This window comes from Saccoglossus kowalevskii, chromosome 12, assembly GCF_978046115.1.
Source record: "Saccoglossus kowalevskii chromosome 12, keSacKowa6.1, whole genome shotgun sequence".
Lineage (NCBI taxonomy): Eukaryota > Metazoa > Hemichordata > Enteropneusta > Harrimaniidae > Saccoglossus > Saccoglossus kowalevskii.
This window is the reverse complement of record NC_140652.1, coordinates 20455372-20480993: the sequence shown is the minus strand read 5'-3', so window position 1 is coordinate 20480993 and position 25622 is coordinate 20455372. Positions and strand designations below refer to the sequence as shown.

Genomic DNA, 25622 nt, shown 5'->3' with positions numbered 1-25622 from the left:
TATTTCTACCGCATTCTACCAGTGAAAGAACCCCTCGTGCAGTGTGAATAAGCCTTACACTTTGACACAGAGGCAAACAGGCTAACATGTCTATTGAATATATGTGTTTAGAGTTTTCTAATGGTGTGTTGCATTGTGGCTAGAACGCGATTGATTCTGGTTACAGCTGTGTGATACATAGCGTACATATATAATGGTATGAGAGGAGGACGTATTCCATACACTATTTTAAGCAATACAAACGTGTACTATGGATTAATTAGTGCATAACACCATTGAATGTGGTACTTGAAATAAAATAATGTTCACCGTACCATAATCATACCATAAGAAAATGACCATGCAACAGCGGAAAATATTAAATGAAATTAACGCCATGCGCCAATGTATGTAACATCTATACCATATAGTATGTCATACTCTTGGTATTTACTTTATCCAACCCCTATTCAGTAATCAAGTCTGTAAATAAAATATTTGTTCAGTATGGTTTGCAAGCAGAAAGACATACTCTTATATGGCGTTGAATTGTGGTATATGTGCCTCACCGCAAGTATTGTTTCTGTAAATAGAAAAGACAATCTATAGATGTAGTATGTCGTCGCCAATGTATATGAACCGTTTAGAACGGTGTCATGAATTTACGAACATATATGCACATGTTTTATTCTTCCAACGTGTATGTATTTTCATATGTGTGTATGCACATGTACGATATCAAGTGCATATGCAGAAATGAACATTGCAATCCGAACCTAAAAAACATACCTATCTGCGACTTTATTGTTCAATTCAACATATGGTATATTTTAAGTATAATCATACATTTATAATACATTAAAATATGTATATTAAACCTCATTAGTATGACTATATATATATATATAAATATATATATATATATTGTTGGTCTACTGCTCACTGTCGCAACAATAAACCCAATATGTAAAGGAAAACGTTGTCACATCATTTCAGTTCACGAGTATTTTATAAACCCTATCACAGTACAATGCAATATTGATGTAATTCCTTCCGATATAAGATAAGTGTAAGATAGTGTCAAGCTGAAATTTAGTTATAAACTATATATTATGTTATTCATTTTTAAATGTCATGCCTCAGTTCAATTCAATAACAAAATAAAATGGTGATTTGATTGTGGGTAGGTTCAAACACGTGGTGCCAAGTCGTTATGAACAAAACAGCCATTCCAGTCAATGTGCCTCGACAAAGTACATCAAAGGAAAGGCAAGGCACATAATAGAGTACTTGTCAAGAAGGTGAGGGTGTTCAACCATTACGTCATGGACCGTTAAAGTGAAAAATGCAAGATAAACACTGAGGACGACATCCACCGTGTAGTGTCCACGTGTCAGAATCAAACAAACCGAACCAATTACTGTGAGGCACCAACACACTACAGGAATACTCCGCCACGTTGACGGACTATCTGTAAGTAAATATAACAATTTTCTTTTCTTGTATATAAATATAAATCTTATTTGAATATATGCACTTATTCGGTACATAAGTGAACCTTAACTGAATAGATGCATGTTTTTGTAATATAAACTGATATCATGGCAGTGCAATGTAACAAAACAGTGTTATAACTGTTTATATCACCACACTATGTAGTAACAATCTCGAGAATTTGATTGGTTCATGCGAACAGATTGACCTGTATTTATATAATTTGAATATATATGCACTTGTTTGGAATAAAAATGTATCTTATTTGAATACGTGTACTTGTTTTGAAAAAAAATGTATTCATTTGAATAACAATAAATTCATGAATAAATTCGGAACACGGACTGTCATTTTTGTAACTACTCACATTTTGTAGCAAAATAGCTTAGATATATGAATGTACTCGTGTGTCCACTGAAAATAAGGTCCCCGCAGACAATCCCTTTATCTGTAGTAATTCCCATGCTCACACTTTGCATAACAGCGAGAGACAGTCGTGACATTATTGTTCCATCAGTCTGAGAAGACAAAAGTCATAGACTTAGCACGCATCTGTGAACAACTCTAACAACTAAATTCATATAGCAAATAGAAAATTATTATTGTCTTCAAATAATTTGAAAACATCTGGTCTATTATCATTTGTATTGTAAGGTCGTCGATTTCAATATCATTACTAACAGACGAAAATGAAATTGGTCACGTCTCTTTAACATGTACATATCGTTCCTATTAATAGTCCAGTGGATTTAGCCCTGAAACAGGCCGAACCGGGAAGTAAATAGTAACAAGTATTAACAAGTTTGGTATCAAAAGATAAGGAATTTTTTGTTGATTTACCAAAAAAACCAAGAACTGATAACATGGGCAATTTTTTTACACGGGTAGATGTATGGGTTAGTGTTTATCGTACATTTTAGATTTTTCTTACATTTATATTTTGGAATTAATATTACTTACAGCCTACACATTATTTCATATAGATATTGCTAGTGTTTTCTATACACTTTTTATTTAGATAAACTGAAGAAACTATCCGCCAGTTATAGAACAGTAATTTGCTGATGTCAGCATTTTTTTTTACAATTATTTTAATCCTGTCAAGTAGTCAACCAATCTTTTGTTTTACCAGATACCTATCGGTATAACAAAATATCTTTCCTTTATTTCTAAGCATCAGCATCTAGGAAACTAAGCACTGTTTGAACATTTAATGACTCGTTTGTAATTTCCAGGGTTTTTTAAACACCCTGTTATTCCCAAAATATAGCTGAATCCTGTTACACAAGGAAGATTGTTATGGCAAGACTTTTATAAACACTTTTCTATGATTACTTCTCTTTTTCCTTTCTGTATTAGTTGCTCTGTTTAGAGTAATCATATTTTAATATAGTTAAAACAAGTCATTTGCAAGTCCTTGCATGACTGTCAATCATAATAAATTGCTCAGTTTGTAAAGTCAATGTGACTTGTGATTATCATCACGTGATTCTCTTATATGGCAACCAGACGAACCTTAAGCACAAGATTATGTCGCAATTTCTTTGCTTGAACACTTTCAGACTTTCTGAATGCAAACACTTTTACCAAGATTTGAAGGCTTTTGTGTGTACTAAACGCGTCTTGTTTATGCTTGTGATAAATTTAGATTCGTACAACATTGCAACAACAAAACTCAAGATCCAAGAAGATGAGTGGATGCAACAGGTACAAGCCAGACTTCTCAGCATCAGCAATTTTACATGATTTACACTATCGTGCAAAGAATGAAGACCCTAAATCCGAAAAAAATCGGCTGATTAAAACGGCTGCACAACTTATTAAAATGATATAAAATCGTCCAGCACAACTAGTCATTTATACCCAAACACTGAAGAAATGCAACGCACTGAGAAAGAAATTGAGTACCTTCCATCCACCCTGAAAGTTTTACTTCAAGATATGTTTGTTGGAAAAAACACTGATGTTAAGGTGGCATCCATAGGGCAGGCCATCATGCAGTCAGTTCGCCCACGAGTTACTGCAAATAGAACTTGCTGTTCAAATGCATCGCCAGTTTGGCACACGATTTCTCATTGATTCTCTCCATAATCATGGGTTTTGTTCATCATATGCAGAGGTACAGAAGTTTAAACGTAGTGCCACCTTGCACCAAGGAACTGACATTCCTGGTTTCACACCCGGACATTTTATACAACATGTAGCTGATAATGTTGACCATAATGTCCAGACCATTGACGGGCTGAACACGTTTCATGGCATGGGCATAATAACGACCATAACACCAGGGATATTGTGGAACAACACCATACCTAAAGTTCATGTCACATCCGAGGATATAGTTTCTGTTGCAAAAGTCAATATTAAATATTATAAGCAGTTATCAAAGGGCATGGCCAAATTAAAGTATGCCCAGTTACCCACTTTGATAGCAGGTGATGATACATTGAATGTGGATCTTCTGTGGAAAATCTCTTGGTTGTTACATCCATCTAGACCATCTTGGAATGGTTTTATGCAAATGGTACATCAAGGTCCTCGTCCTGGGGTCTCATCTATAATGTTCATGACAATCGATATGAAATCAACTAATGAATCATGTATCTTCTCAACTATGTGCTTCATCAGTGAACAAGCCAAGAAGTATGATGTATCACCAGTGCTCACCTTCGACCAGCCTTTGTGATGGAAATCACTGGGAATCCAACATAATGAGCCCACAAGTAGCAGTGTGAGGAATATTGTTCTCAGACTGGGTGGTCTGCATGTGCAGATGAGTTTTCTGGGTTGCACTTGACATTCGATGAGTGGATCTGGACTTAAGAAACTATTGGAGACAATTTATGCCGAGAATGCTGTTGGACATATGTTGAGTGGCAATGCCATTCCAAGGGCTATTAGGGGTCACATTCTAGTGGAAGCAGCATTATATGCATTGCTTTTGTCAATGATGTATGACCTTCCATTACCAAGAAAATACCAGTGCTAGTGAATTATCAGATATACCCGAACATGGCGATTCCAGTAATGCAAATCAGTCACAAACAGAAGATACAACGAATGAGTTGAAAGAAGCAGGAACCATCCTAGAGAGGCTGCTTGCACACGAGACAGAGATAGAATCGGTTTGTTCGGAGGAAGTACTGACTCTAATACAGGAAAAAATCAACCAATTCAAGGAAACACTCGCTTTCCTTAGAACATCCAAGTTATGGCTACAGTACATAGAGACGATTGAAATACTCCAGAAGTTCATTAAAGCTGAAAGAACTGGTAACTGGTCTCTCCATCCAAAAGCTTTTCCAGACATGCTTCCATACTGCATCTGGCCATAATCTTTATGCAAAGTCAGTGTACATATATTTTCAGATTATGCCAAAACTACCAGAAAGTAATGCTGATGTATTTCGATCATTCCTGAATGGATACCATGTGGTCAGGCAATTGAACAAGTGTTGATGTGGAGTGTCAAAACAAGTGGTCGGCTGACAAGGGGTAGAGGTATGTCAGAAATACAATGTACCGTTTGGCTACTATCAACACCTGTATTTGCAGAAGTCAATCGCGCAATGCAAGAGTTCACTGGTGTTTCTTACATCACAAGTGAGCAACACAAAGAGGGTGCAAAGACCAGGCAAATTAGAGATCATAATGACCTAATGGAGTTAGTACAGTTTCTTCGTGCAAGAAACAACTCTTCTCTATGTAGTATAGCTACTGGAGTTGTTGCTGGTGACACAGTAAATGTCGATAATGCTAGGTCTATTGGTGCTGAAATAATAAAGTCTATGATTGGAAAACGTGCGAGTGATTTTTCATTCACTAAAAAAAACAGGCTGTGTGAAAACATCATTAAAGCTTGATGCAGATGAAGTTGATCCCCAGTTGTTATTTCAAAGACTTGTTTCCATTGCAAGGGGAATTGTATCAACAGACGAGTTGTCCAGTCTTTTCACATATGAGCTGTGTATTCATCCACCAGCATTGTTTGCCTCTGATGCACTGATGCGGGAAGCAAACAAGCCAGTTTTAGCCGACGCAGTCTGGAAATGTGTTGGTCCCATTACTAGTGACATGTCCATTGAGGTTAAGTATGTTATTGATGGAGGTTCACTTTACAGAGAATTCCATGGCCACGAGGACTAACATATAAGGACATCTGCAAACTTTACCTTGATTACATTGACCGCAATTACGGTAAAGAATCAACAGTTGTTTTTGATGGATATCCAGATAGACCATCAACAAAAGACACAACTCATCCTAGGCGTTCAATAGGGAAAATGTCTACTGGTGTTTACTTTGATTCTGACATGGTTATGAATAATGAAGAAACAACAGTTTCTTGCAAATGCAGCAAATAAGCAGCGGTTCATTAATATCCTGGGAACTGAACTGGAAGTGAAGGGAATCAAGGTTCGAAATGCTGAAGAAGATGCAGATGTCCTTATAGTGATGACAGCTGTAGACTCTGCTGTCAATGCACCAATGGTAGTTGTAAGTGAGGACACAGACTTGTTAGTGTTGTTGATCTACCATGTCAACCTAAATAGTCACAAACTGTAGTTAAAACCAGAGGCACTGCGAAATACAAAAAACAAAGTCAAAGTGTGAGACATAAAACATACCAAAGACAAACTAGGACCACTTGTTTGCAAAAACATATTATTTATACATGCTGTCTTGGGCTGTGACACCACATCCAGGATATATGGCTTAGGAAAGGGTCTGTCCTTGAAAAAATTCCAAACCAACAAGCAGTTTCAATGTCATGCTTCAGTGTTTGACCAAGATGTTGCTTCAAAAGACGACATTGTGATTATGGAGTCAGGAGAAAAAGCTCTGGTCCTTTTATATGATGACAAGTCCGATGAAACATTGGATTCACTCACAATGGGAAAATTCTTTCAGAAAGTTGCTACAAGCGTTACATGTGTAGGGCCTGAGAATATTCCACCAACATCTGCAGCTGTAGGTTACCATAGTCCACGGGTATACCACCAGGTTCTGATGTGGAAAGGGCAAACTCATGTTAATCCAGAAGAATGGGGCTGGAAAGTGAAGAAGGGAAAATTGCTTGCTATCCAAACTGACAAGCCTGACACCTGACACCTGACAAATTACTAACAGTTATCAGATGTAAATGTAAATGTAAAGCAGACTGTCGAACGACACGTTGCACATGTAGAAAACATGGACTAAAATGCTCTCCCATGTGTGATGAATGTAGAGGTGTAAGCTGTAGAAATTCACCCAATCTGGATCTTGATGATGATGATGATCAACTATAATATTATAAACTTAGAATTATACTGACTTGATTTGATGATTGGCCAGCCAACCAACCAACCTATTTTCATACCAATCCCAAACAGAATGAAGGTATGACAAAACACAAGTCTGATCATGTTAGTTTGTAACTGTCTCATTCTACCACAAACTTGATATAATCGATACCTCACAAGTCTTGCCAATCACTCTTTTGATATTACCACATCAAACCTTGATATGAGCCCCCTTCATTATGTGATCATTGCCACATTCCACATACCTATAACTGTGAAATGTCTTTCATATTTATTACCATTGTATCACCAATCTTTACATGATACAATCACATATACTTTGATAAACATGATTCATTTGTGTGTTTTTATGCAGATGTATAATTTGTGGGAGGTGCGAGTTATGGAGACCGACTGCAGCAAAGTATCATGTTGATTTGGCAAATGATGGATCTAAATATGCCCCAAATATTCCTGAAATTTTGTTTTTTAATAATGAAAATGATATATGAACAATAATCGCAGAGTTTTCCATATTGTGTAGAATTTATACTGACCAAATGCCAATGAAACAAGACTAATACCAGACCCTGTATATTTCTGAAAATATCACCACTTGGTGGCGCTGTGCATCCATATAGAGGGCGCTATTTGCTTCACCATGCGCAAAAAAATGTTTGGCTGACTAAATATGATAAGTGTGGTAAGTGTGATAAATATGTGGATATATTGACCATTATTATCCCATATGCATTTGTATATGTACCACTTACTGCATCAATAAAATGGCTTAATATTTCCAGTATATGGGCAATATCAATACCTGAAAAAATTAACTTTCCCTTTGCCCGATTTTGGTAGACTTTTGATATGTTGTTTATAGATGTCCATTGTTGCTAAATCTGCAAAGAAACTTTCTGTTGCAATTTTGTCCGGGTTGACCTAAAAATCAAATTAGATTGACTGGACTACTAGCTTTTAAAAGACATCGACTTCACAATGTCGACGGACTTCTGACGTCAGCAATGACGTCATCATGCATGTTGAAGTGATCTGTTACAGATGCAGATTTATATTTCATTCATTGTTTTTAAAATATTGTAGCTATACAGTAATACATTTCAATGGTAATTAGAGGTAATTAGAGGTTATTGCATCTGCGGTAGGTAAAATCAGTGCTAAAAAACAATAAATCTTCAACATGCTCTAAAAAAATTGCCCAACGGTTAAGGTTATGGGGTTATTTTGGTCATTCTCAAAGACCTTAGCCAACTTTTGAAACAAAATTCGCTAATATACTATTTTATTCCGGGTCAAACCCTAAATCCACTGTACTATATAGGCTTTACAACAAATTATTTGTCCAGTACCTACCAATTATTATAGAGGCGTGAGTTGGCTCTACAATGCGTTTTAAATTTGTAACAAAATAAGCACACATTTAAATGATCTCCTATATCACACCACCACCAACAACAACTTCTGCTTCGCTCAGTCATCTTTTGCGAGATCAGAGTGTTAATTTGAATGTGCAAGATGTAACCTGTTGGCGCGGTATGTCATATACGCATAATGTTTTTGGTAACTACGTGTAATACATTCGTTACCTTTGGCATACACGGGATAGCAGTTTCCGGCATCGGAAGTGACGTCACAGTCATCGTGAACGCTCTCATTAGAAACATTGTTGGCAATGTGTACAGAAATCTCTGTAAAATGACGAACCTGGCAATAAAAAATAGACGCATTATTGCTGACAAAAAATGCTAGAAAAACGAAATATGTTTCACGAATAGTTTCTCAATAGGTATAGGATGTAGTATTAGGTAGCGAATCCACGTTATTTGATAGATGGGGTTCGCGTTTTCGACCCGCATAAATACCCGGTGTATTTCTGTTTGGACGGGAACATGAATACATCTGCATACATTTTTAGTATACGTATTTTCTCGTTGTGTATCACGATAATGAAAACAATTAAATCATTGATAATAAATAAATGTACAAGCATATGCTAAAATATTGCATTCAAGCATTCATTTGAATAGTTGACCCGCTAAATATATTCAGAATCAGAGTTAGCATAATCAAAAATATCCTTGAACTTCGCATGGTTATGTTTGGGAATTATTATCAACATTGTGCACAGTATGACAATACAAGACATCACGTCGAAATACATCTCGCATATCAATATTGGATTCCATACACACACAAAAATATGTTATATATATTATTGATAACAATAGTATTACTATTACCATTAAAACGGTAATTTATCTTGAATTTTTTACCTTAAAATGTATTTCTGCTTTGCTATCATAGCTATGTTTATGACCGCAGATGCAACTAAAGCAATGTTGGCGATGGTGCTGCCGGATTCCAGCGGAGGTATAGCTCTGAATAACACGTCGTCTAATGGAGGATGGATTTCCGGGTTTGGAATCCAGTCGTTCGCCACGATCGCACAGAGAGATGAAAGGTACATGCATGCCGCGAAATAGACATGGCAACAGAACAGGGTCATTTTTCTTCCACCGAACACGGTTTTATACTTGGCATCCTGCCCGTTTGCTTGTGTCGTCACGCCATTCAATACAGGATTCATGTCGACCTCGGTCGACATCATACCTATGTTCATTATACCATTGTTGTTTTCTAGCCACTATCGCTGCGGAATATGAGTGGGTTTAATTAACAATGCCTATTCGTACACGCCTACAAGGGCCTAAAGCAGATTTAGTACGAGCTGCATATCATCGTGTTATTTATATAAATCAACACGCTCAGTACTGCTTGGAATACATTTATATAAATTTTTATATTCAAATATGTGTGTGCTAGGCGACATTTCCGGGCAATGAAATCACTGCTGTCTCAGATTTCCAGACTTATTACTACCTTGGTACGAAGTTAACACGTGTTCGGAATGGTGTATGTACATTCATTTATTTTAAAACCACAACACAAACACTGTTTTCATATGTGGTAAAGATCTATAACAATATTTTAGGGAAATCTAAAACAATCCACTGATTTTCAACATACATAGTGTATTCGCAGATGGAATTGATATCGATTTCTTGTAATTTCCTACTTTTGAATGTGTCGAAACCTGAATTTGTGTGCATGTCGTCTCGGAGATTCTCACAAGACTCATGTCCTTTGTCTAGTATCGCAATTGGTGAAGAATTGGTTAGTGCTTCGTCAAGTGCTAGAAACTTAAGTGTCTTGTTTGATTCGCAGCTATCTATGGAAACACACATTTCTACTATTTGTAGATCTGGATATTCCCATCTAAGAAATATTAATCGTATTCGTAAATCATTATCCCAATCTGATACTGAAAAGTTGGTACATGCATTCATATCTTCTCGCTTAGACAGCTGTAATTCATTATTGTCTGGTCTCCCTGTAACTAAGATAAAACCTCTTATTCGTGTACAAAATGCAGCAGCACGCCTTGTCACTCGTGCTTGAAAATATGACCACATTACAGACATTTTTATTAAACTTCATTGGTTACCAGTTGTACAAAGAATCAATTTCAAATTACTTTTACTAGTGTATAAATCTTTGTATGGTTTTGCCCCAAATTATCTATGTGAATTAATCGAATTGTATGTACCTAGTCGTAGTTTAAGATCTGAATCGAAGTTTCTTATTAAAACTCGTCAGGTGTGTAGTAAAAAGTCCAAGGTGTTATACAAAGACCGTGCTTTTGAAAATTTAGGTCCTAAACTTTTTAATGAATTACCTCTGTCTGTTCGTTCTAGTCCTTCAGTAGACATTTTTAAATCCAGACTGAAAACGCACTTATTTAAATGTGCTTTTAATATTTGACTGATTGTTTATTGTATCAGCGCCTTTGATCTTCATATGTTGGAATTGTTGCGCTTAATTAAATAAAGTTATTATTATTATTATTATTATTATTATTATTATTATTATTATTATTATTATTATTTCAAATGTAATCCCACGTATTAGAAAACTCGTCCATTGTGTTATTTTCTAAAAATTTGTGTAAATTTAGTATGATCATATATAACCCGTTCTTTGGTATCCTGCGTGCATTTTCATTACCCAGCCGTGATGAATTTTTGTTTTGCCAAATGTTCAAATACCAGTAACACGAAACGAATTTAAGTCACAATACATAGTGGTATCAATATCCAGTGTCATGGTAAAATTCAATCTGGTTAAAATATGATGTATTGTACAGCGTCAATTTAATTTAATTTTATTTTAATTGTAATAGCTTTTATTATTACTACGTACATCTTTTTGTATTACTTTTGTATTACATCTGAACCAATGCATACGTAAACAGATTTCAACGCGATCCCCTCTGACTGATTGATTCTACCTATAATGGTTGCGAAAAAGCGATCGAGATAATACGGCTCTCGGTAAGCGTGTCATTTCAAAATAAAATAGTATAATGACAAAATTCCAAATTCTCACTTCTAAATTGTGCGAATTATCAAATGTCAACACATATTTGCGAGAAAATGTATCTAAATGGTTAAAAGCAAAACAAACTGTCACCACTACCGATTAGAACATGATGTCTTGTCCAAATGCGAAACGTGTCCGCCTCTCACACATTACAAATTTGAGGTGCGAGTGAAAGTACTAATTTCACAGTCAATCTAAATGTTGCAATAATGCAAATCAATTGCACAATAGTTGCAGTCATGATTAAATTTTCTATACCAAAGAATTCTAAAATTTGAAGTTATACTATTTTTTTGTTTTCGGTTGGCAAACATTTCGTCAATCGTATCAATGTCACCCCCCCCCCCCTCGTTTTCCATAAATAATCCCTGCTGTACAGGACTTCGACAATCAACCGAATATGTAGATCACCAAAGCAACAATCGTCGAGTCTGGCCGCGTTTTGTCTAACTTACAATGAAATATGATCAAGAACATGTCAGAATAATAAAATAAATTGTCCTTCGCAGTCGTATTGATGAACGGAACGACAGCTGTAGCCGATATGGCTTCTCTTTGGTACAAAAAATTACCCAAGTATCTAACCACATTTTCCTGGCATTTCTCCTAGCCAACTGTTGATTGAGATGATTTGAAAATGAAACCCACGCCATGCAACGCAATCCTTTTTCTTGTACACTGTAATTGTTTACTTCAGTGACGGCATGGCTGTAGAGTATACGAGATTTGAAAGGATTTTATATGGCCATTGGTCAGATCCTTGTGGGCTTTCGTGATTACCAAAACTTTTAAAAAACTGCCAACAAATAAATTATAAATAATAAATTAAAATAAAGTAAAAGAAAATGTATAATAAATAGGTTTTCATTTTAATCAGATTGGTTAACATTGTTCTCTCATATTATAAAGCCATACTGGAACTGGAAGGATGTGGTATAGAACAAGTAACTCAGTTAAAGGGGCACTTTCTGTTAGGTCTGATCTCACAACAAATTTACTTTCTGGATTAAAATTACAATGGATAACAAAAGATAGATTACCATTGTAAACCACATAAACAATAGTGTCCTATGATTCTTTGGTGCAATCCCTGGGTTTGGAAGGTTCCCCTTTAAGCATTTTCCATTATTATATTGGGAAATATGATTTCTAAGTATGGAATAGTTAGAGGGTTTAGTTATATATTAACGGGTGTACCACTGTACACAGTATCAATGGCAGAATAATGGCCACATGGCAGGAAGCTAAAATCTGTTTTAAAAAATATTGATACCGTAATTTAATTTGATGAATGTCTGTCGTGGATTTATTTACTGAAAATGACCCCCGTTTGGTGATGATTAACAACTATTTTCCTCTCGTTATCTCTGCTGCAATTGAACCAATCTTGGTCAGAATATTATTAGTCAATTAGATGTTTTTTTACAATATTGGATTCGGTGAATAATACCCCATTGTTGTGGTAATTAGTTTATGTGTCTTTTAAAGTATATGCGTTCATCTGTGTAGGATTGAACTTATAACTTGGCAAAAACATCAATTAAAGTGCTAACAATTTCATTTACCAATCTATGTTCGTATATGGTTCTGGGGGAGGAACATTACACGTATATACATGTATTCTAAGCAAAAGCCATGAAAAAATTTAGCGGCAGTAGTGAATGGAGGATTTACAATCATTGACGATGCACAATACCCTGTTGTGTATATAAAAGTCCGTCGATAGCATCGTGTGGGTGTACATTTCGCTAAATAGTGCTGTGTTGAGATCAGTCATTGCTGACAATGTATTGTAATGGGCTGAGTATATGTGAGTACTAAACTAAAAAAAATAACGTGCAACAAAAATCGAGTATGTAAAATCATTGTCCTGAGTTGACACGAAATAATTCAATCCATCACAGAAAAACAGCTGTGATAAAATCAGATCGCAAAATAATGTCAGTGCATATGCATTCCTCGTGATGTTGTATTTTTATCAACTTAGGAACACATAATCCGACATGCATATCCTTGAGCTAGATACAAAGTTTGAATGAAATTGTTTAGAACACATTTACAGACTACGATTTTAGTATCTTAGAAAAAATGATTTTCAATTCGATAAATCATAAGTTAACACAACCTATGGTCTTATCTGCTGTATAGTACTTGTATGCACATTTTCAACTGAATCAGGTGATATGGTAACAATCGACAATTTTTACGCACCAAAATGGCCGCCAGTCAGCCATTTTTGATCAAATGATAAAACATGTCAGCGTGGGAAAGTTATCATACATGTCTTTGCATGAGATTTGAATCTAGACGTTTCCAAGTTTGGTTCCAAACGCACGGATTCAAAATTCCAAAAGAGGAACTAAAAATAATATCGTGGTTAACCAAATTATTGGTAGTTTTAACAATCGATGTTTTTCTGTCATGAAATTAAAGCTTCAGTTACTGTGCATATTGCTACTTTTGATCCAGCCGTCATGGCGCATGGTAACAATTTGTTGTGTGTCTGCCAATGGAATCATGGGTAGGAATCACAATAACAAGAACGTAATCTTGTTGGTGTTTTCGTTCGGACACTTTACCATCACACCGAACAATGAGTATACATATTGCTTAACACTGACTACAGAGTTAAAGCGGGAAGGTCGTCAGCTGCGCACGCGCGAGAATTGGGTCCCAAGCGATGATAACAACACACGCTAAAAAAGGCTCATGGGTAGACTTCACCCATCAAGGGTGATGTATATTTGATGTATTACGGGAATAATGGAAGGTATACGCTTAAACATTACACGACCAGACGATACTCTGGTTGCACTGTCTTATTCAATACTTTCCAAAATCACCATAAAGATTTCATATTTCTATGAATACCAGACACAATGCCCTAAAATATAAATTTATTCATAAAATCGCATTGTGATGTATGCGGTAAATGTGTACATGTGGCTACAAAATAAAGACAATCGCTGACAAAAGAAACCGGACAAAACTCGTATCACTGTGCCACAGTGTCACCAACACTCGATGTATTGCATCAAAGGAAACGCCATGCACGCGATTCTGTAATTTAAAATAAGGCGTTGTTCTATCATGACGTCATGTAATACTAATGTAAAAAATGCAAGGTATACACTGATGACAACATCAATTGTGTAGTGTCCACGTGACAAAATCAGAGAAACTGCGCCAATCACGGTTGTGCACCAACTGATGACATGCAGGAAGCGGCATGACGGTGGAGTATCTGTTGGTGAAAGAGACAAAATACATATATCTAGCATACATTGATTTTTTTATGAGGACAAAACTGTTACCGAATATGGGGAGGTGGGGAGTAAAGAATGTGCGTTCACTTCGAATCAATTCTCGTTCATCCAACTGAGTTAATATTTGTCCCGAGATTGTCTTAAATGGCCAATGGTCAAGTGTTCGTTGGTACAACCTGGTTATTATATTTTATATGAAATAAAAGTATAGAATTGATATCTCCTAATAAGCGACAAACAAACAACATTATAATTTAAGATGCTGTGAAAATGTCATTCAATGACAACTATTTTGATGTTTGTCAGGGGAAAAAATAAGTTGTTATTTTGTTCATGTGAATTTTATTTAAACGATTATACTTATCTTATACGAGAAACAACGAAATTAAAACTGTCCTGTCCTCCAGCACACCTACAAAATGATTGCAACTAAACTCAGATAGTTGTTAATAACCTTTCTACTCTCAATATTTCCAGAAAAAACAGCCACTTTTGTAGTGTCTACAGTTGCTAAGATCAACCTATCTGTACCGGCACTTTGTCATTAAACAAAGCCTCACGCCCGAATCTAATTGTAGTACGCCCTCACACATCGCAACAAAAAAATTTTCACCATGTTTTTTGTGCTACGAGCGCTAATTGGTGGCCACGATTTGTCTGGCATTATTTTACCTGAAGTACAAAAACTTCAAGTTCAAGTTGATGGCGCGGTACGCGGTAACGTATACGTAGTGTGGAACAAGCTTATTATGAAAATCTAATGACCTCGACTTCGTTATTGCGCATGAACAGTTAATTACAAAAATGCCGTCTGCCACAAACACCAGCATTTAATGTATGTAGTGTTCATTTACTTGGTACAACAAAACATATATTCACCTCAGTATGTGACCAGTTTTTGAGAAATTATTCACCATGGCTCTCCCTCGGTCAATAATTTCCTCATCGGATCATTAAAACTGAATATTTACCGTGGCAACTATGTATTTTACTGATCACTACAATTTGACGAATGGAACAGAGTTGGTTCTTACCTGAGAACACGATCTGTCGCACATGCAATGTATTCATTGAATGGGTGATTATGTTTATTGTCATGAATTAGTTTTCGCGTATCTGTTGTCCGACTAATTTAGTTGATTACTAGTGAATGGATGTGTTATATCTGTCATTATTTAGACTCATGCGAGGTCCTGGACGGAACTTGACTCAGTGATTTGGAACTAATTACGAAATAACCGTTGCCATCCGGACCGCTATTTCTGACAGTTGGGTATTCGCAGTTAGTAATATAGTGAACGATTAATCAAAAGATATGACGTGTCCAGTACTTAGTGTGATTGGCTGTATGTGTGAAGGCCACGCCTTAGAGTCTTTAAACTGCTTTGTAATTGGTTAAGTGTTTGATACGTAATAAACAGCCTAAGTCCTAGGTCAGAGAGAGAGAGAGAACTCCACAAGGCGAGAGAGTCTTGGTCAGTCCTGGGCAGAGACCCCGAGAGGCAGTTTGCCTTCAGGCGTTCTCGATGTGGCTAATGACTGGCTATTGAAACGTATTTCGTTGTGTGTGTCTAATTGACTATAAAGTTTAAGTGACTTTCCCGGTCCGGTACCTCAAGCAGACGAGATATAGAGACAGACGATATTCCCCCCTGACACGTGTTGGAGAACCCCAGAGACAGATGAGAATTTCCCCCGCGATACGTGGTGGAGAATCCGGGCAGGTGTTTAACACACATCGATATCCTGTGAAGAACTGTGAAATGACGAAGGAATGCCCGAAAGTGAATGGAACTAGCAGCTTGATGGCACAGACGAAACTGTGCTTGGCGACTAATGACTTTACCCGAATCACACCAATGAACAACGCTGAAGAGATGAAGATTTCAGAACCCCTTAGGAAGGACGAGTATCGGATAGGACTGAATAATCAAGATGAATTGAGCGACATTAAAGACAAGATGAGAAAGAACGACCCTGGCTAACGCGATGAAAGAGAAGAGACGCTTAGGCTTTGAATTAGAACTTTAGCTATTTGTGGACACTGGACACTGTAACTGACACTGTGTATCACCTCTTTTTCAGAATCCTGGCTCTTTTGCTCAGTAATGTAATGTATTGCTTGCTTTTTACTACCGTTTTTTTGAACGTTTTTTTTTTGTGATATTGAATTGTATGTATGTGAGCGCCCAGATCTTTGTTTTGAACTGATATTTAGTGACGTGCGAGGTACTTTATAACGATTTAAGCGCGTTTCAGTTGACAAGTATTTGCAACACAGTGTTTTGAGTTTTGTGAAGTTTTAATGAGGTTATGAGTACGGAATATGATAGGGAGAGTAATGCCCCAAAGAGTTTTCAGAGTTTTAAGAGTTGTTGATGTACAGAATTATCGACGTTTTAAGAGTATCAATGTTCAGAATAATCAATTTGTCAGTGTTGTATCGGAATACTTCTGACGCTTTGTGAGTTGATTTGAGTTGAGAGCACTTCATAGCGTTGTTGATTTATCTTTTTGAAATGAAAGTGTGGTGCGCCTCTGTACATATTGTTTGATGATCACAAGCTTCTGTTCATGATTGACAGTAATGTATGTAACTTAGTAGTGTCTATCGTTTTAGCCTTTTCCCGTCTTAATTGCCAGAGGAGTAATGTGTTATGATAGCGACTTTGTCTTTGCATTCCGTTTCCACGCCGTATGACTTTTGTTTAGATTAATGACTTGTGTGTTCAGTTTGTGAAGATTATAAGCGTATATGACAGGAGTTTGATTAATAGATCGTTTATTCATTGTTTATTAGTTACCGCTTTGCAATGCTTTGCAATGGTAATCACGTGATCATGCTGTCAACTGCAGCGATTCGTTGATCGCACGGTTACACCGCCACGCCTTAGTTTCTTTGACCTTTTGATATAGAGTTTGTAACCTTAGTAACGGGAGACAGTGCAGCGAAGGGTTGCCTCAGCGAACCGTTTTGAGAAAAGCGGGCATATTGATAGATTTTCCTTTGTTCTTAGCTTTATAACCGTTGTTTTTGTGACGTTCTAACCATTGTTTTTAATCAGTGTGTTTTACTCTTTTGATTTATACCTTTTTATATCAGTATTGTATTTAACCCGTATGACGATGAGTAGATGACGGTATCTTTGATTTATGAACGTGTTATGCCTGGAGGCATAATCTCAGTTTGGGTGAAGGCATGTGTCATGAATTTGTTTTCGCGTATCTGTTGTCCGCCTTATTTAGTTGATTACTAGTGAATGGCTGTGTTATATCTGTCATCATTTAGGCTCATGCAAGGTCCTGGACGGAACTTGACTCTGTGATTTGGAACTAATTACAATATAACCGTTGCCATCCGGGCCCGCTAATGACTGGCTATTGAAACGTATTTCGCTGTGTGCGTCTATTTTACTGTAAATTTTAAGTGACTTTCCCGGTCCGGTACCTCAAGCAGAGGTAATATAGTTTAAAAATCAAATTTATTGGACACCGCCACACCCCCCCCCCCCAAAAAAAAGCTAAATACGGAATACAATTTTATTTTGATAGAACCAGTACAGGCAAGTTTAGAAAACTCGATTATTACGACTCCCAAAATAATTGTTGGCAATACGAATGCGGAAAAGCCGAGAAAACAACACCAGATATTCATATGGCAATTGACCATATCGCGTCAAACGAAGCGCACACTCCACGAAAACACGCCAACCAGAGATTGGGAAGCGAGGTCGGTGGATTTTTTCAGGAAGATCTCTAAACACAAAATTCTTTACGACATGAATAAAAGAGTTGGAAATGGTCACTTTCACTCGCATGATTTTCGCAAAGCCACGCATACCATAACTCCGGTAATTCAAGATGACAAAGCAGTTATTAACTGTAAACATCGTATTGGTTTACGATTTATCTTCGTGGAGAAATAATAGAGACACTAGAAAGTAAACTCGTCACACATCCCTCAGTCGCAACTTATAATTGAGCATTATTCCAAAATATGCCGGACAAACTACGTTTAATACAGGCCATCAAACAAAAAACAGTTGTGCAATGAATTCAGCATATCAAACCAACTTTTGTCATATCAGTGTATCGAATAGTGAGAACTAAATACGCATAAATATTGAGAACTTATTTTCTCATTTTAACTGATATTTGCCACTGAACGGTCAAATTAGCGCCTCCAACGGGAGACTATTGCAATGTCATAGCTATTTGGAACAAGCAGCCTCTTGGCTGAGATAGCTCTGCTGTTAGCAATGCACATTTCAAATAAAGAACTGAAATTATCATTAGAAAATGAACAAATCTGCGAGAGGTCTACCTGGGATACATATATATGTATACAATCAAATCAATTGAATTTGCTGTTTTCAACAAGAAGTCAAAAAATATCATTTTTTACCAAAAATAAAATATTCATCATAATTAGAACATTTAAGATGTTATCATGAAATGGACAAATCTGAGAGAAGATATCATCACAAAATGAACAAATATGAGAAAGGTCTATCTGTAGTACCTATATGTATAACATCAAATCAATCGGACTTGTAGTTTTCAAAAAGAAGCCAAAAATATCACTTTTTACCAAAAATTACAAAAATATTCATCAAAATTAGGGAATTGAAATATCATCACTAAATGAACAATCTGTCTGTCTGGGGTACCTATATGTATGGTATCAAATCAATCGGAATTGCTGTTTTCAACAAGGGGTCGAAAATATCACTTTCCACCAAAAATAACAATATTTATCAAAATTAGAAAATTGAAGACATCATCACTAAATGAACAAATCTATAACAGGTCTCAGTGCTCAAGTTACATATACACCAAGTGTCAAAGCAATAATAAGAAGAAGTCGAATAAGTACAAAGTTGACACAGACGATGACGAACAGGCACTCATATGATAAGTTCCGCTCGACCAATTCGACAGCGGAACTAAAAAACAGGGAAGTAATTGATATGTATTTACGTACATTTTGTAATAAAGTAGCTGAAATATATGAGAATACCAGTGTGACCGCTGAACATCAAATCGCCGCAAACCACCCCTTCTTTTGTGCTGATAGACATGGTGATAAACTGCTCAAATGAACGGTCAAACCAAGTTTTCATAGTCCCATCAGTCTGTAAATATAATACGTTAATACATGAGATATAAAAACACATGTCATGACTAAATACCATGCAGTGCGATGTCACAAAATATTATATTATCGCATTTGAAATTTTGAATCATAATACGTCACACGTTTTTTGTTTGTTTTTTCCTTGTTTTTTGTTGTTGTTTCTTTTCATTTGTTTCTGCGTACCAGTGAAGTGATAAATGTTGTATATGTTAAACGTTGGACATGTACTTGTGTTTGGAGTGGTACTACATATTCGCACAAAAAATAAATAAAATAAAAAGAATGTTATTGGAACGAAAAGCAACCCTATTTGTGGAACAACATTTAACTTTCTGTTATTGTCAGTCGGTCCAAATTAAAGCAGGAGGGTCGTCAGCTGCGCACGCGCGAGAATTGAGTCCCAATCGACAATAACAACACACGATAAAAACGCAAAGGCCCAGTGTAAACGCTTGTTTGTAAACAATGGCACGCTATGCCTATCTGGCGCATGACGAATTCCCGGTATATAAGTACTTTATACTACTGAGAAATGTATGTACAATGTAATAACAATTGTCAATAAAGAAAATTCAATAAATTCACCTAATATTTCAATTATTTTTTTTTTTGCAATAAATGCATAATAATCCCTACATACCTTGGGCATACATTGTATCTCCGACACCGGAACCGGAAGAGACGTCACAAATAGTGTAACAACTCTCATCAAGTACATGGTCGGTACCGTATATAGAAAGCGTCTTAGTGCAAGGTACCTGTCAACAATATGGATCATGTTGTTAATACATATGATAGTTTGGTAGCTCACAAATAACACAAGAACAAAAAAACACGATTCTGTGACCCTGAGATACGAGCAAAGTAATGATGATCCCAAAAAGTTCGTGGACTAATTTTTACAAGCGCCCTCAATGACTCGATTATTATAATTGTTCCATGCCGTTACGGTAGATATTGTCAACAAGAACGCTATATATTAGGCATTGTGATCGCCTTTACATTTAATTAAAATAACATTTCAATTTTATATATAACAAGTAATTCTTATGAGCGAACGCAGCGGGACAGTATATCAATTTACTCGAATATTAACTGATGTAACCTTAGAACGTTGAAACAGTTCAGTATAAGTGCAATTTGTAAAGTAAATATCAACATGGCAAACCCCTATTGACCTGAAGTAAACATGTTGGAAGGGACTGGCTGTTCAGAAATAAAAATGCGTGCAAACTTATGTGCACGACAGCAAAAATAAGCTAAAGTATACAGGCATATTTGTTTATTGTAATAACAACTACCTATTTAATATGGTATATAGAAAAATGCTGCTAAGTGGTGAAACTAGAACTAGAATATTACATGGAAATGTTTACAAAAATGAAGAAAGTCGCAAATTTAACTTTACATTAAAGTTATTGTTTTGTTTTTCTTTTTTTGTTTAAAGTTAAATTTGCAGTACCAAAGAGATGTAGAATACGTCACTCGTAAAACTTGATTAGCCTCTTTTTAATACTTGAAACAATACATTCGGCGAAACATATTATACTGCAAATAATTGCTCATTAAAATTCCCAATAAAAAAAAGACGTCATCTGTGCCTATTTATATACGGCGGTGATTACACCTGTGTACGTAACAGTCACGTTTTTTTTTTCTCTGGCTAATACGTTTACACTAATTACTTGGCACTAATTAGTGAGTAAATAAATAATTGTCGTGCTTATATAAAATGACTGACTATAAAGCAAAACGTACAGCTTACAGTCGGAACGACTCGGATAAAGGCTCGGTTCCAGACTCGTTTAAATGTACTCAGAACGACTACTTTCATGGTTGTCATGTATCATGAACCAACACGACGGATTCGTATAACACTGAGAAGTATTTCATTGCGTCTACTAGCACAGGAAACGACGAATCATGTCATATTTTAATGTATGTTGGTTATATTCCATATTTCCATCATGTAAAGGACTTTCACATTATTGTTTTTTTTCTCACTGTTACAGTCAATATTCCACTAGTCAACTTTTCGAACATCTGTTGATAGTGCAAGTAACAGTTATTTTGTCTAACTATTTTAGTGAACTGAATTAGACATGATGGACTATGTTTAACCAACAATGAATTAATGCGCTTTCAAATAATTATCATCAATGTTGTTTCACACACTGATTTAAACTTGAATCGAAATATTATTTTAGAAAATTTGAATTGCTGAATATTTGTGATTGTGTATATACTTTTATATTTAGATTATTCTTTTTATTGAAAATAAAGTCGACTCTTAGCTGAACACAATCTTTAAGATAGAGTAGTTACATCATTATTTAATTTATTGTTATAAAATGTTTAGTTTTCATGTATTTTTTTCTCGAACACATCACGATTCGCAGGGGAATAGTAAAAAGTGTCGGTAGAATACAGGGCCACGAGATTCCGAAACGGCTATATTGCAATGATCTACGCGAGATCTCACTAAAGACGAGAATTCTGCTGGCATTTGAACTAGCTGTTTATGATTTCTGAAAAGTCCATTCCCCTTCCCCATCATTTCACACGGTGCATCGCTAGTATTGCGCAAAATAGTTATTGTAGTATTTATTCTTCTTATCATGCAGGATGCCTGGCTAGTGTTACCGGCTGCGGTTCCGGGATTAAAGGAAACGAAACAAGGTCCTTTTTCTGTAATGAAATTCTACGCTGATAAACTTCCGATTTGTTTAAAGCACGTGACCGAAACAAACTAAAACTTTCATCACATATGTTTCTAGTGAATACATTAACCCAATTAGATACGAGAGCGGAGTTGGAGCATTAACATCACAATATTCATGAACCACGCAGAATTCTAATCAGTGACGACACAGAATTCTGTGCCGTCTATGTACTTACGTAGCGATTCACCAGATCAATTTTGAGTGCAAAGGGAAGGGCAATCTGAATGGCTTATTCAAGGCTAATAGTAGTATAACATGGCGATGAAGTGAAGTGTAGCTTGAAATAGTTATAGTAATAAATGTAATGAATACAGAGCGTTGTCGGTGACGCATATATTTGTGCTGCTGCAGCCAGTTTATTTTTGCAGTACTGCATCGACGTTGAAAATTCGAATCCTTCGTCTGCCAAGTGTGGGTCAAATAACAGATCGACGAATGAGGGCGTGATTTCGGCGTGAAACGAGTGGGTTCTGGGGCTCTGACGTGGGTCCCATGTACAGCAAGTACTAGTGCCATTGGTAGACTCTACGGTAACCACCGATACGACGCTTGAGTGGCTAGTAGATAACCTACACGAATTCCCGAAGTCATGACCTAAACTAGGTCACTGTGTTATTGGGTTACTTTACGATAGGTTACTTTTCCGCGATGTCGAAGGTATTATAATACAAATTAACTTCCAAATGTACAGACTGTCACCATGACAACACAGTGTCAATAGCTACACATACCCTTTTGTTTGGTTTTACCATACAGTACCCTCAGATGGTACATGTAAAGTAACAATAAAGACCGGCTATAGAGTTGAAAATGACATTTTTTTACCAAAAATATTTCTGAAATTAGAAACGTTAATATATCGTCACGAAATGTACAAATTTACCAGCCAAAGTGTCTAAAATATCGAAACAATCAGGCCAACAATTTTCAAGAATAATTCAAAAATGTTACCAAAAATAAGAAAAATATTTACTAAAATTTGAGAATTGAAGGTATCGTCACAAAACAGAGAAATCAGACTATTGAGGTAGATCCAAGACGTCTACTTATGAAATATGGTAGGAACTGGACTAGCCATTTACAGGAAGAAGTCGAAAATGTAAAGTGGACGCCGACAATCAATAATATGACCAGCTTCGCTGTCAACTTATTCGACTAATAACATTCGGAGCTAATAACATAATTATTATTGTCAACAAACATTTCAGAATTACTCGTTTTGTGTCCGTGGTCGATCACAGTTATCACGACAATTCATTCGTAACACAACAAACGTCACAGCGATGATTCTAGTCTATTATTTACGTGCAGCAATCTGTTCACACACACAGTGATTCAATAACACAAATGGCGTCGGGTAGCGTGGTATATATCAGTGCACGATGGTTCCAATACAATGTCTACGCTCCCACAACATCATCGCGGTTACGTGACCGTTAGAGCGAAAATCCGTGCATTGGATAGTCACGGTGACCCCGTTTGTATTTTTAATAAAAAATGGGCGCGGATATATTCTTTGATGACAGACAAGTTCAAATGTCGTCTGTAATAGTTTCCATGACATCTCATGCTACTCAAATTCGAAGTGCTCATCGTGACTGTCAAATCGTGGCGCAATCACAATCAGCGCTTCATCATCTAGGGTCCAAATCGCACAGGAAGTTACTCTGTATGTTCATCTACACGTATCTAGAGTGTCCTGTCAACAAATCAGAATGTTCAGCTTATTCAGTGCAGCTTTAAAAGTGCCGTTCAACGCTACGTAACAACAATCTCCAGTTTCTCGCTCTCTCCCACGCATATTCTTTCTCACATAGCCGACAGGTTTAACATAAAACATGCAACGTAGAAGTTATCAAAAACTAGAATTACAGTGAATTAGCAGTATACATTTTACAATGAAGACAATGACGTCATAGTTATTATCACGAACTTGCGCTTGCAGGCAAGGGTCGTACCAACAGTTCAAAAGATATACAAAATACACACAACACTTTATACATATGTAATTATTTTAGTCAAAAATATCAACACATATCTTCAACATCCGGGACTCGTACGTCCCACGTCCTTAATAAAAAACATTTGAGGTGAAAACTCACATTCTCTGGTAACAGACATTGGCATAAACAGTGAAATGAGATTCGACTGCGTTACACCATTTATTCTATTTGTTTTAAAAGTCGGAGATCGTTGCGCGCGTGACGTTCTCGATATGTTCCCCTTACCGACGTATATAACGCTTGTGAAATACAAACACGTGCGCCTGTGTGACTATCACCGCCCTTGGAAAAACAAAACAAAACAAAACTGTGAGGGGGGGTCTTGCAAATAGTTAGGTTATAAAATAACGTGTTGGAGGCAAAGAATACCCCTCATGTACTTTGAATGACCTACCGATGTCACACAATGACCGGAAAATGGCACTCATGTTATTCGCCAAATCTCTAGTCGTGCGCGTTTTATTGCTAGTAACTGATACGAACGTCCTCTTTTTGAACCGCGGTTGTGTCAAAGAAGTTGACCATTGAAGATAAATCATGCCCTACTAATACACCCCAAAAAATTACCCTTACCTTAGCTTTGTCTGAATGACAAGCATTGCTATAAATATAATCACAGACGACGCCACGGCCATGTTGGCGGCTGCGTTACCCTGCGCTAAGAACGGTAGTGTTTTAAACGCAACGTCCGGCAATGGAGGGTGGATTTTCCTATCAGGCACCATGTCGTTTGCGACAACTGAAGCAAAGGAGGAAATGTACATAGATATAGCAAAGTACACGATACACAGCAAAGTCTTTTTTCTTCCTCCCAATTTATAGTTAGTAGACACTTCATTCGCGTCTAGTTTAGAGTCGGGATTGATAATGTTGATTGCATCACCGTTAATTTCCAAACTCCTGAGGTGTTCACTGCTACGTCTTGTGTCCTTGTCCCCAATATCAATCTTAATATGGGTCATAGTCATTATCGCCCCAGAAAGGACGACTTATGAAAGTGATTGCACATCCGCGCATGCGCTTAGCATTATTCGCTTTCTCTTGGTACGGATGCGAATGGTGGCGTTTATGTGGTCTAGACAAAACAAACCGTTGTAATTATAGATGAGATATTATTATCCTATTCTTGCAATATAAACAACAAATATTATTCATATTTAAACTGTTTCCAATATTTTGTTGAATGAAGTATAGAATTACCAGCCCTATAGGCTGATGAATGGATATTTTTTGTCACACCGTCACCCCCTCCTAACGTGACATTCACGGTGCCT

General features: G+C 36.5%; 2 protein-coding genes across 2 annotated transcripts; both read right to left on the bottom strand.

Annotated features, from left to right (window-relative positions):
* Nucleotides 1–969: 969 nt before the first annotated feature.
* LOC102808970 (phosphatidylcholine:ceramide cholinephosphotransferase 2-like) lies at nt 970–9412 on the bottom strand. The gene is made up of 4 exons (XM_006819594.3): nt 9053–9412; nt 8366–8483; nt 1841–1991; nt 970–1450 (listed from the first exon to the last, which is right to left on the bottom strand). Exons 1-4 carry the CDS (start codon nt 9397–9399, stop codon nt 1215–1217), a joined length of 852 nt encoding a protein of 283 aa, XP_006819657.3. The 5' UTR covers nt 9400–9412; the 3' UTR covers nt 970–1214.
* A 4687-nt stretch (nt 9413–14099) lies between these two features.
* Nucleotides 14100–25325, bottom strand: LOC146735613 (sphingomyelin synthase-related protein 1-like). The gene is made up of 4 exons (XM_085505953.1): nt 24922–25325; nt 20263–20380; nt 19470–19620; nt 14100–14463 (listed from the first exon to the last, which is right to left on the bottom strand). Exons 1-4 carry the CDS (start codon nt 25314–25316, stop codon nt 14231–14233), a joined length of 897 nt encoding a protein of 298 aa, XP_085362079.1. The 5' UTR covers nt 25317–25325; the 3' UTR covers nt 14100–14230.
* Nucleotides 25326–25622: the final 297 nt, after the last annotated feature.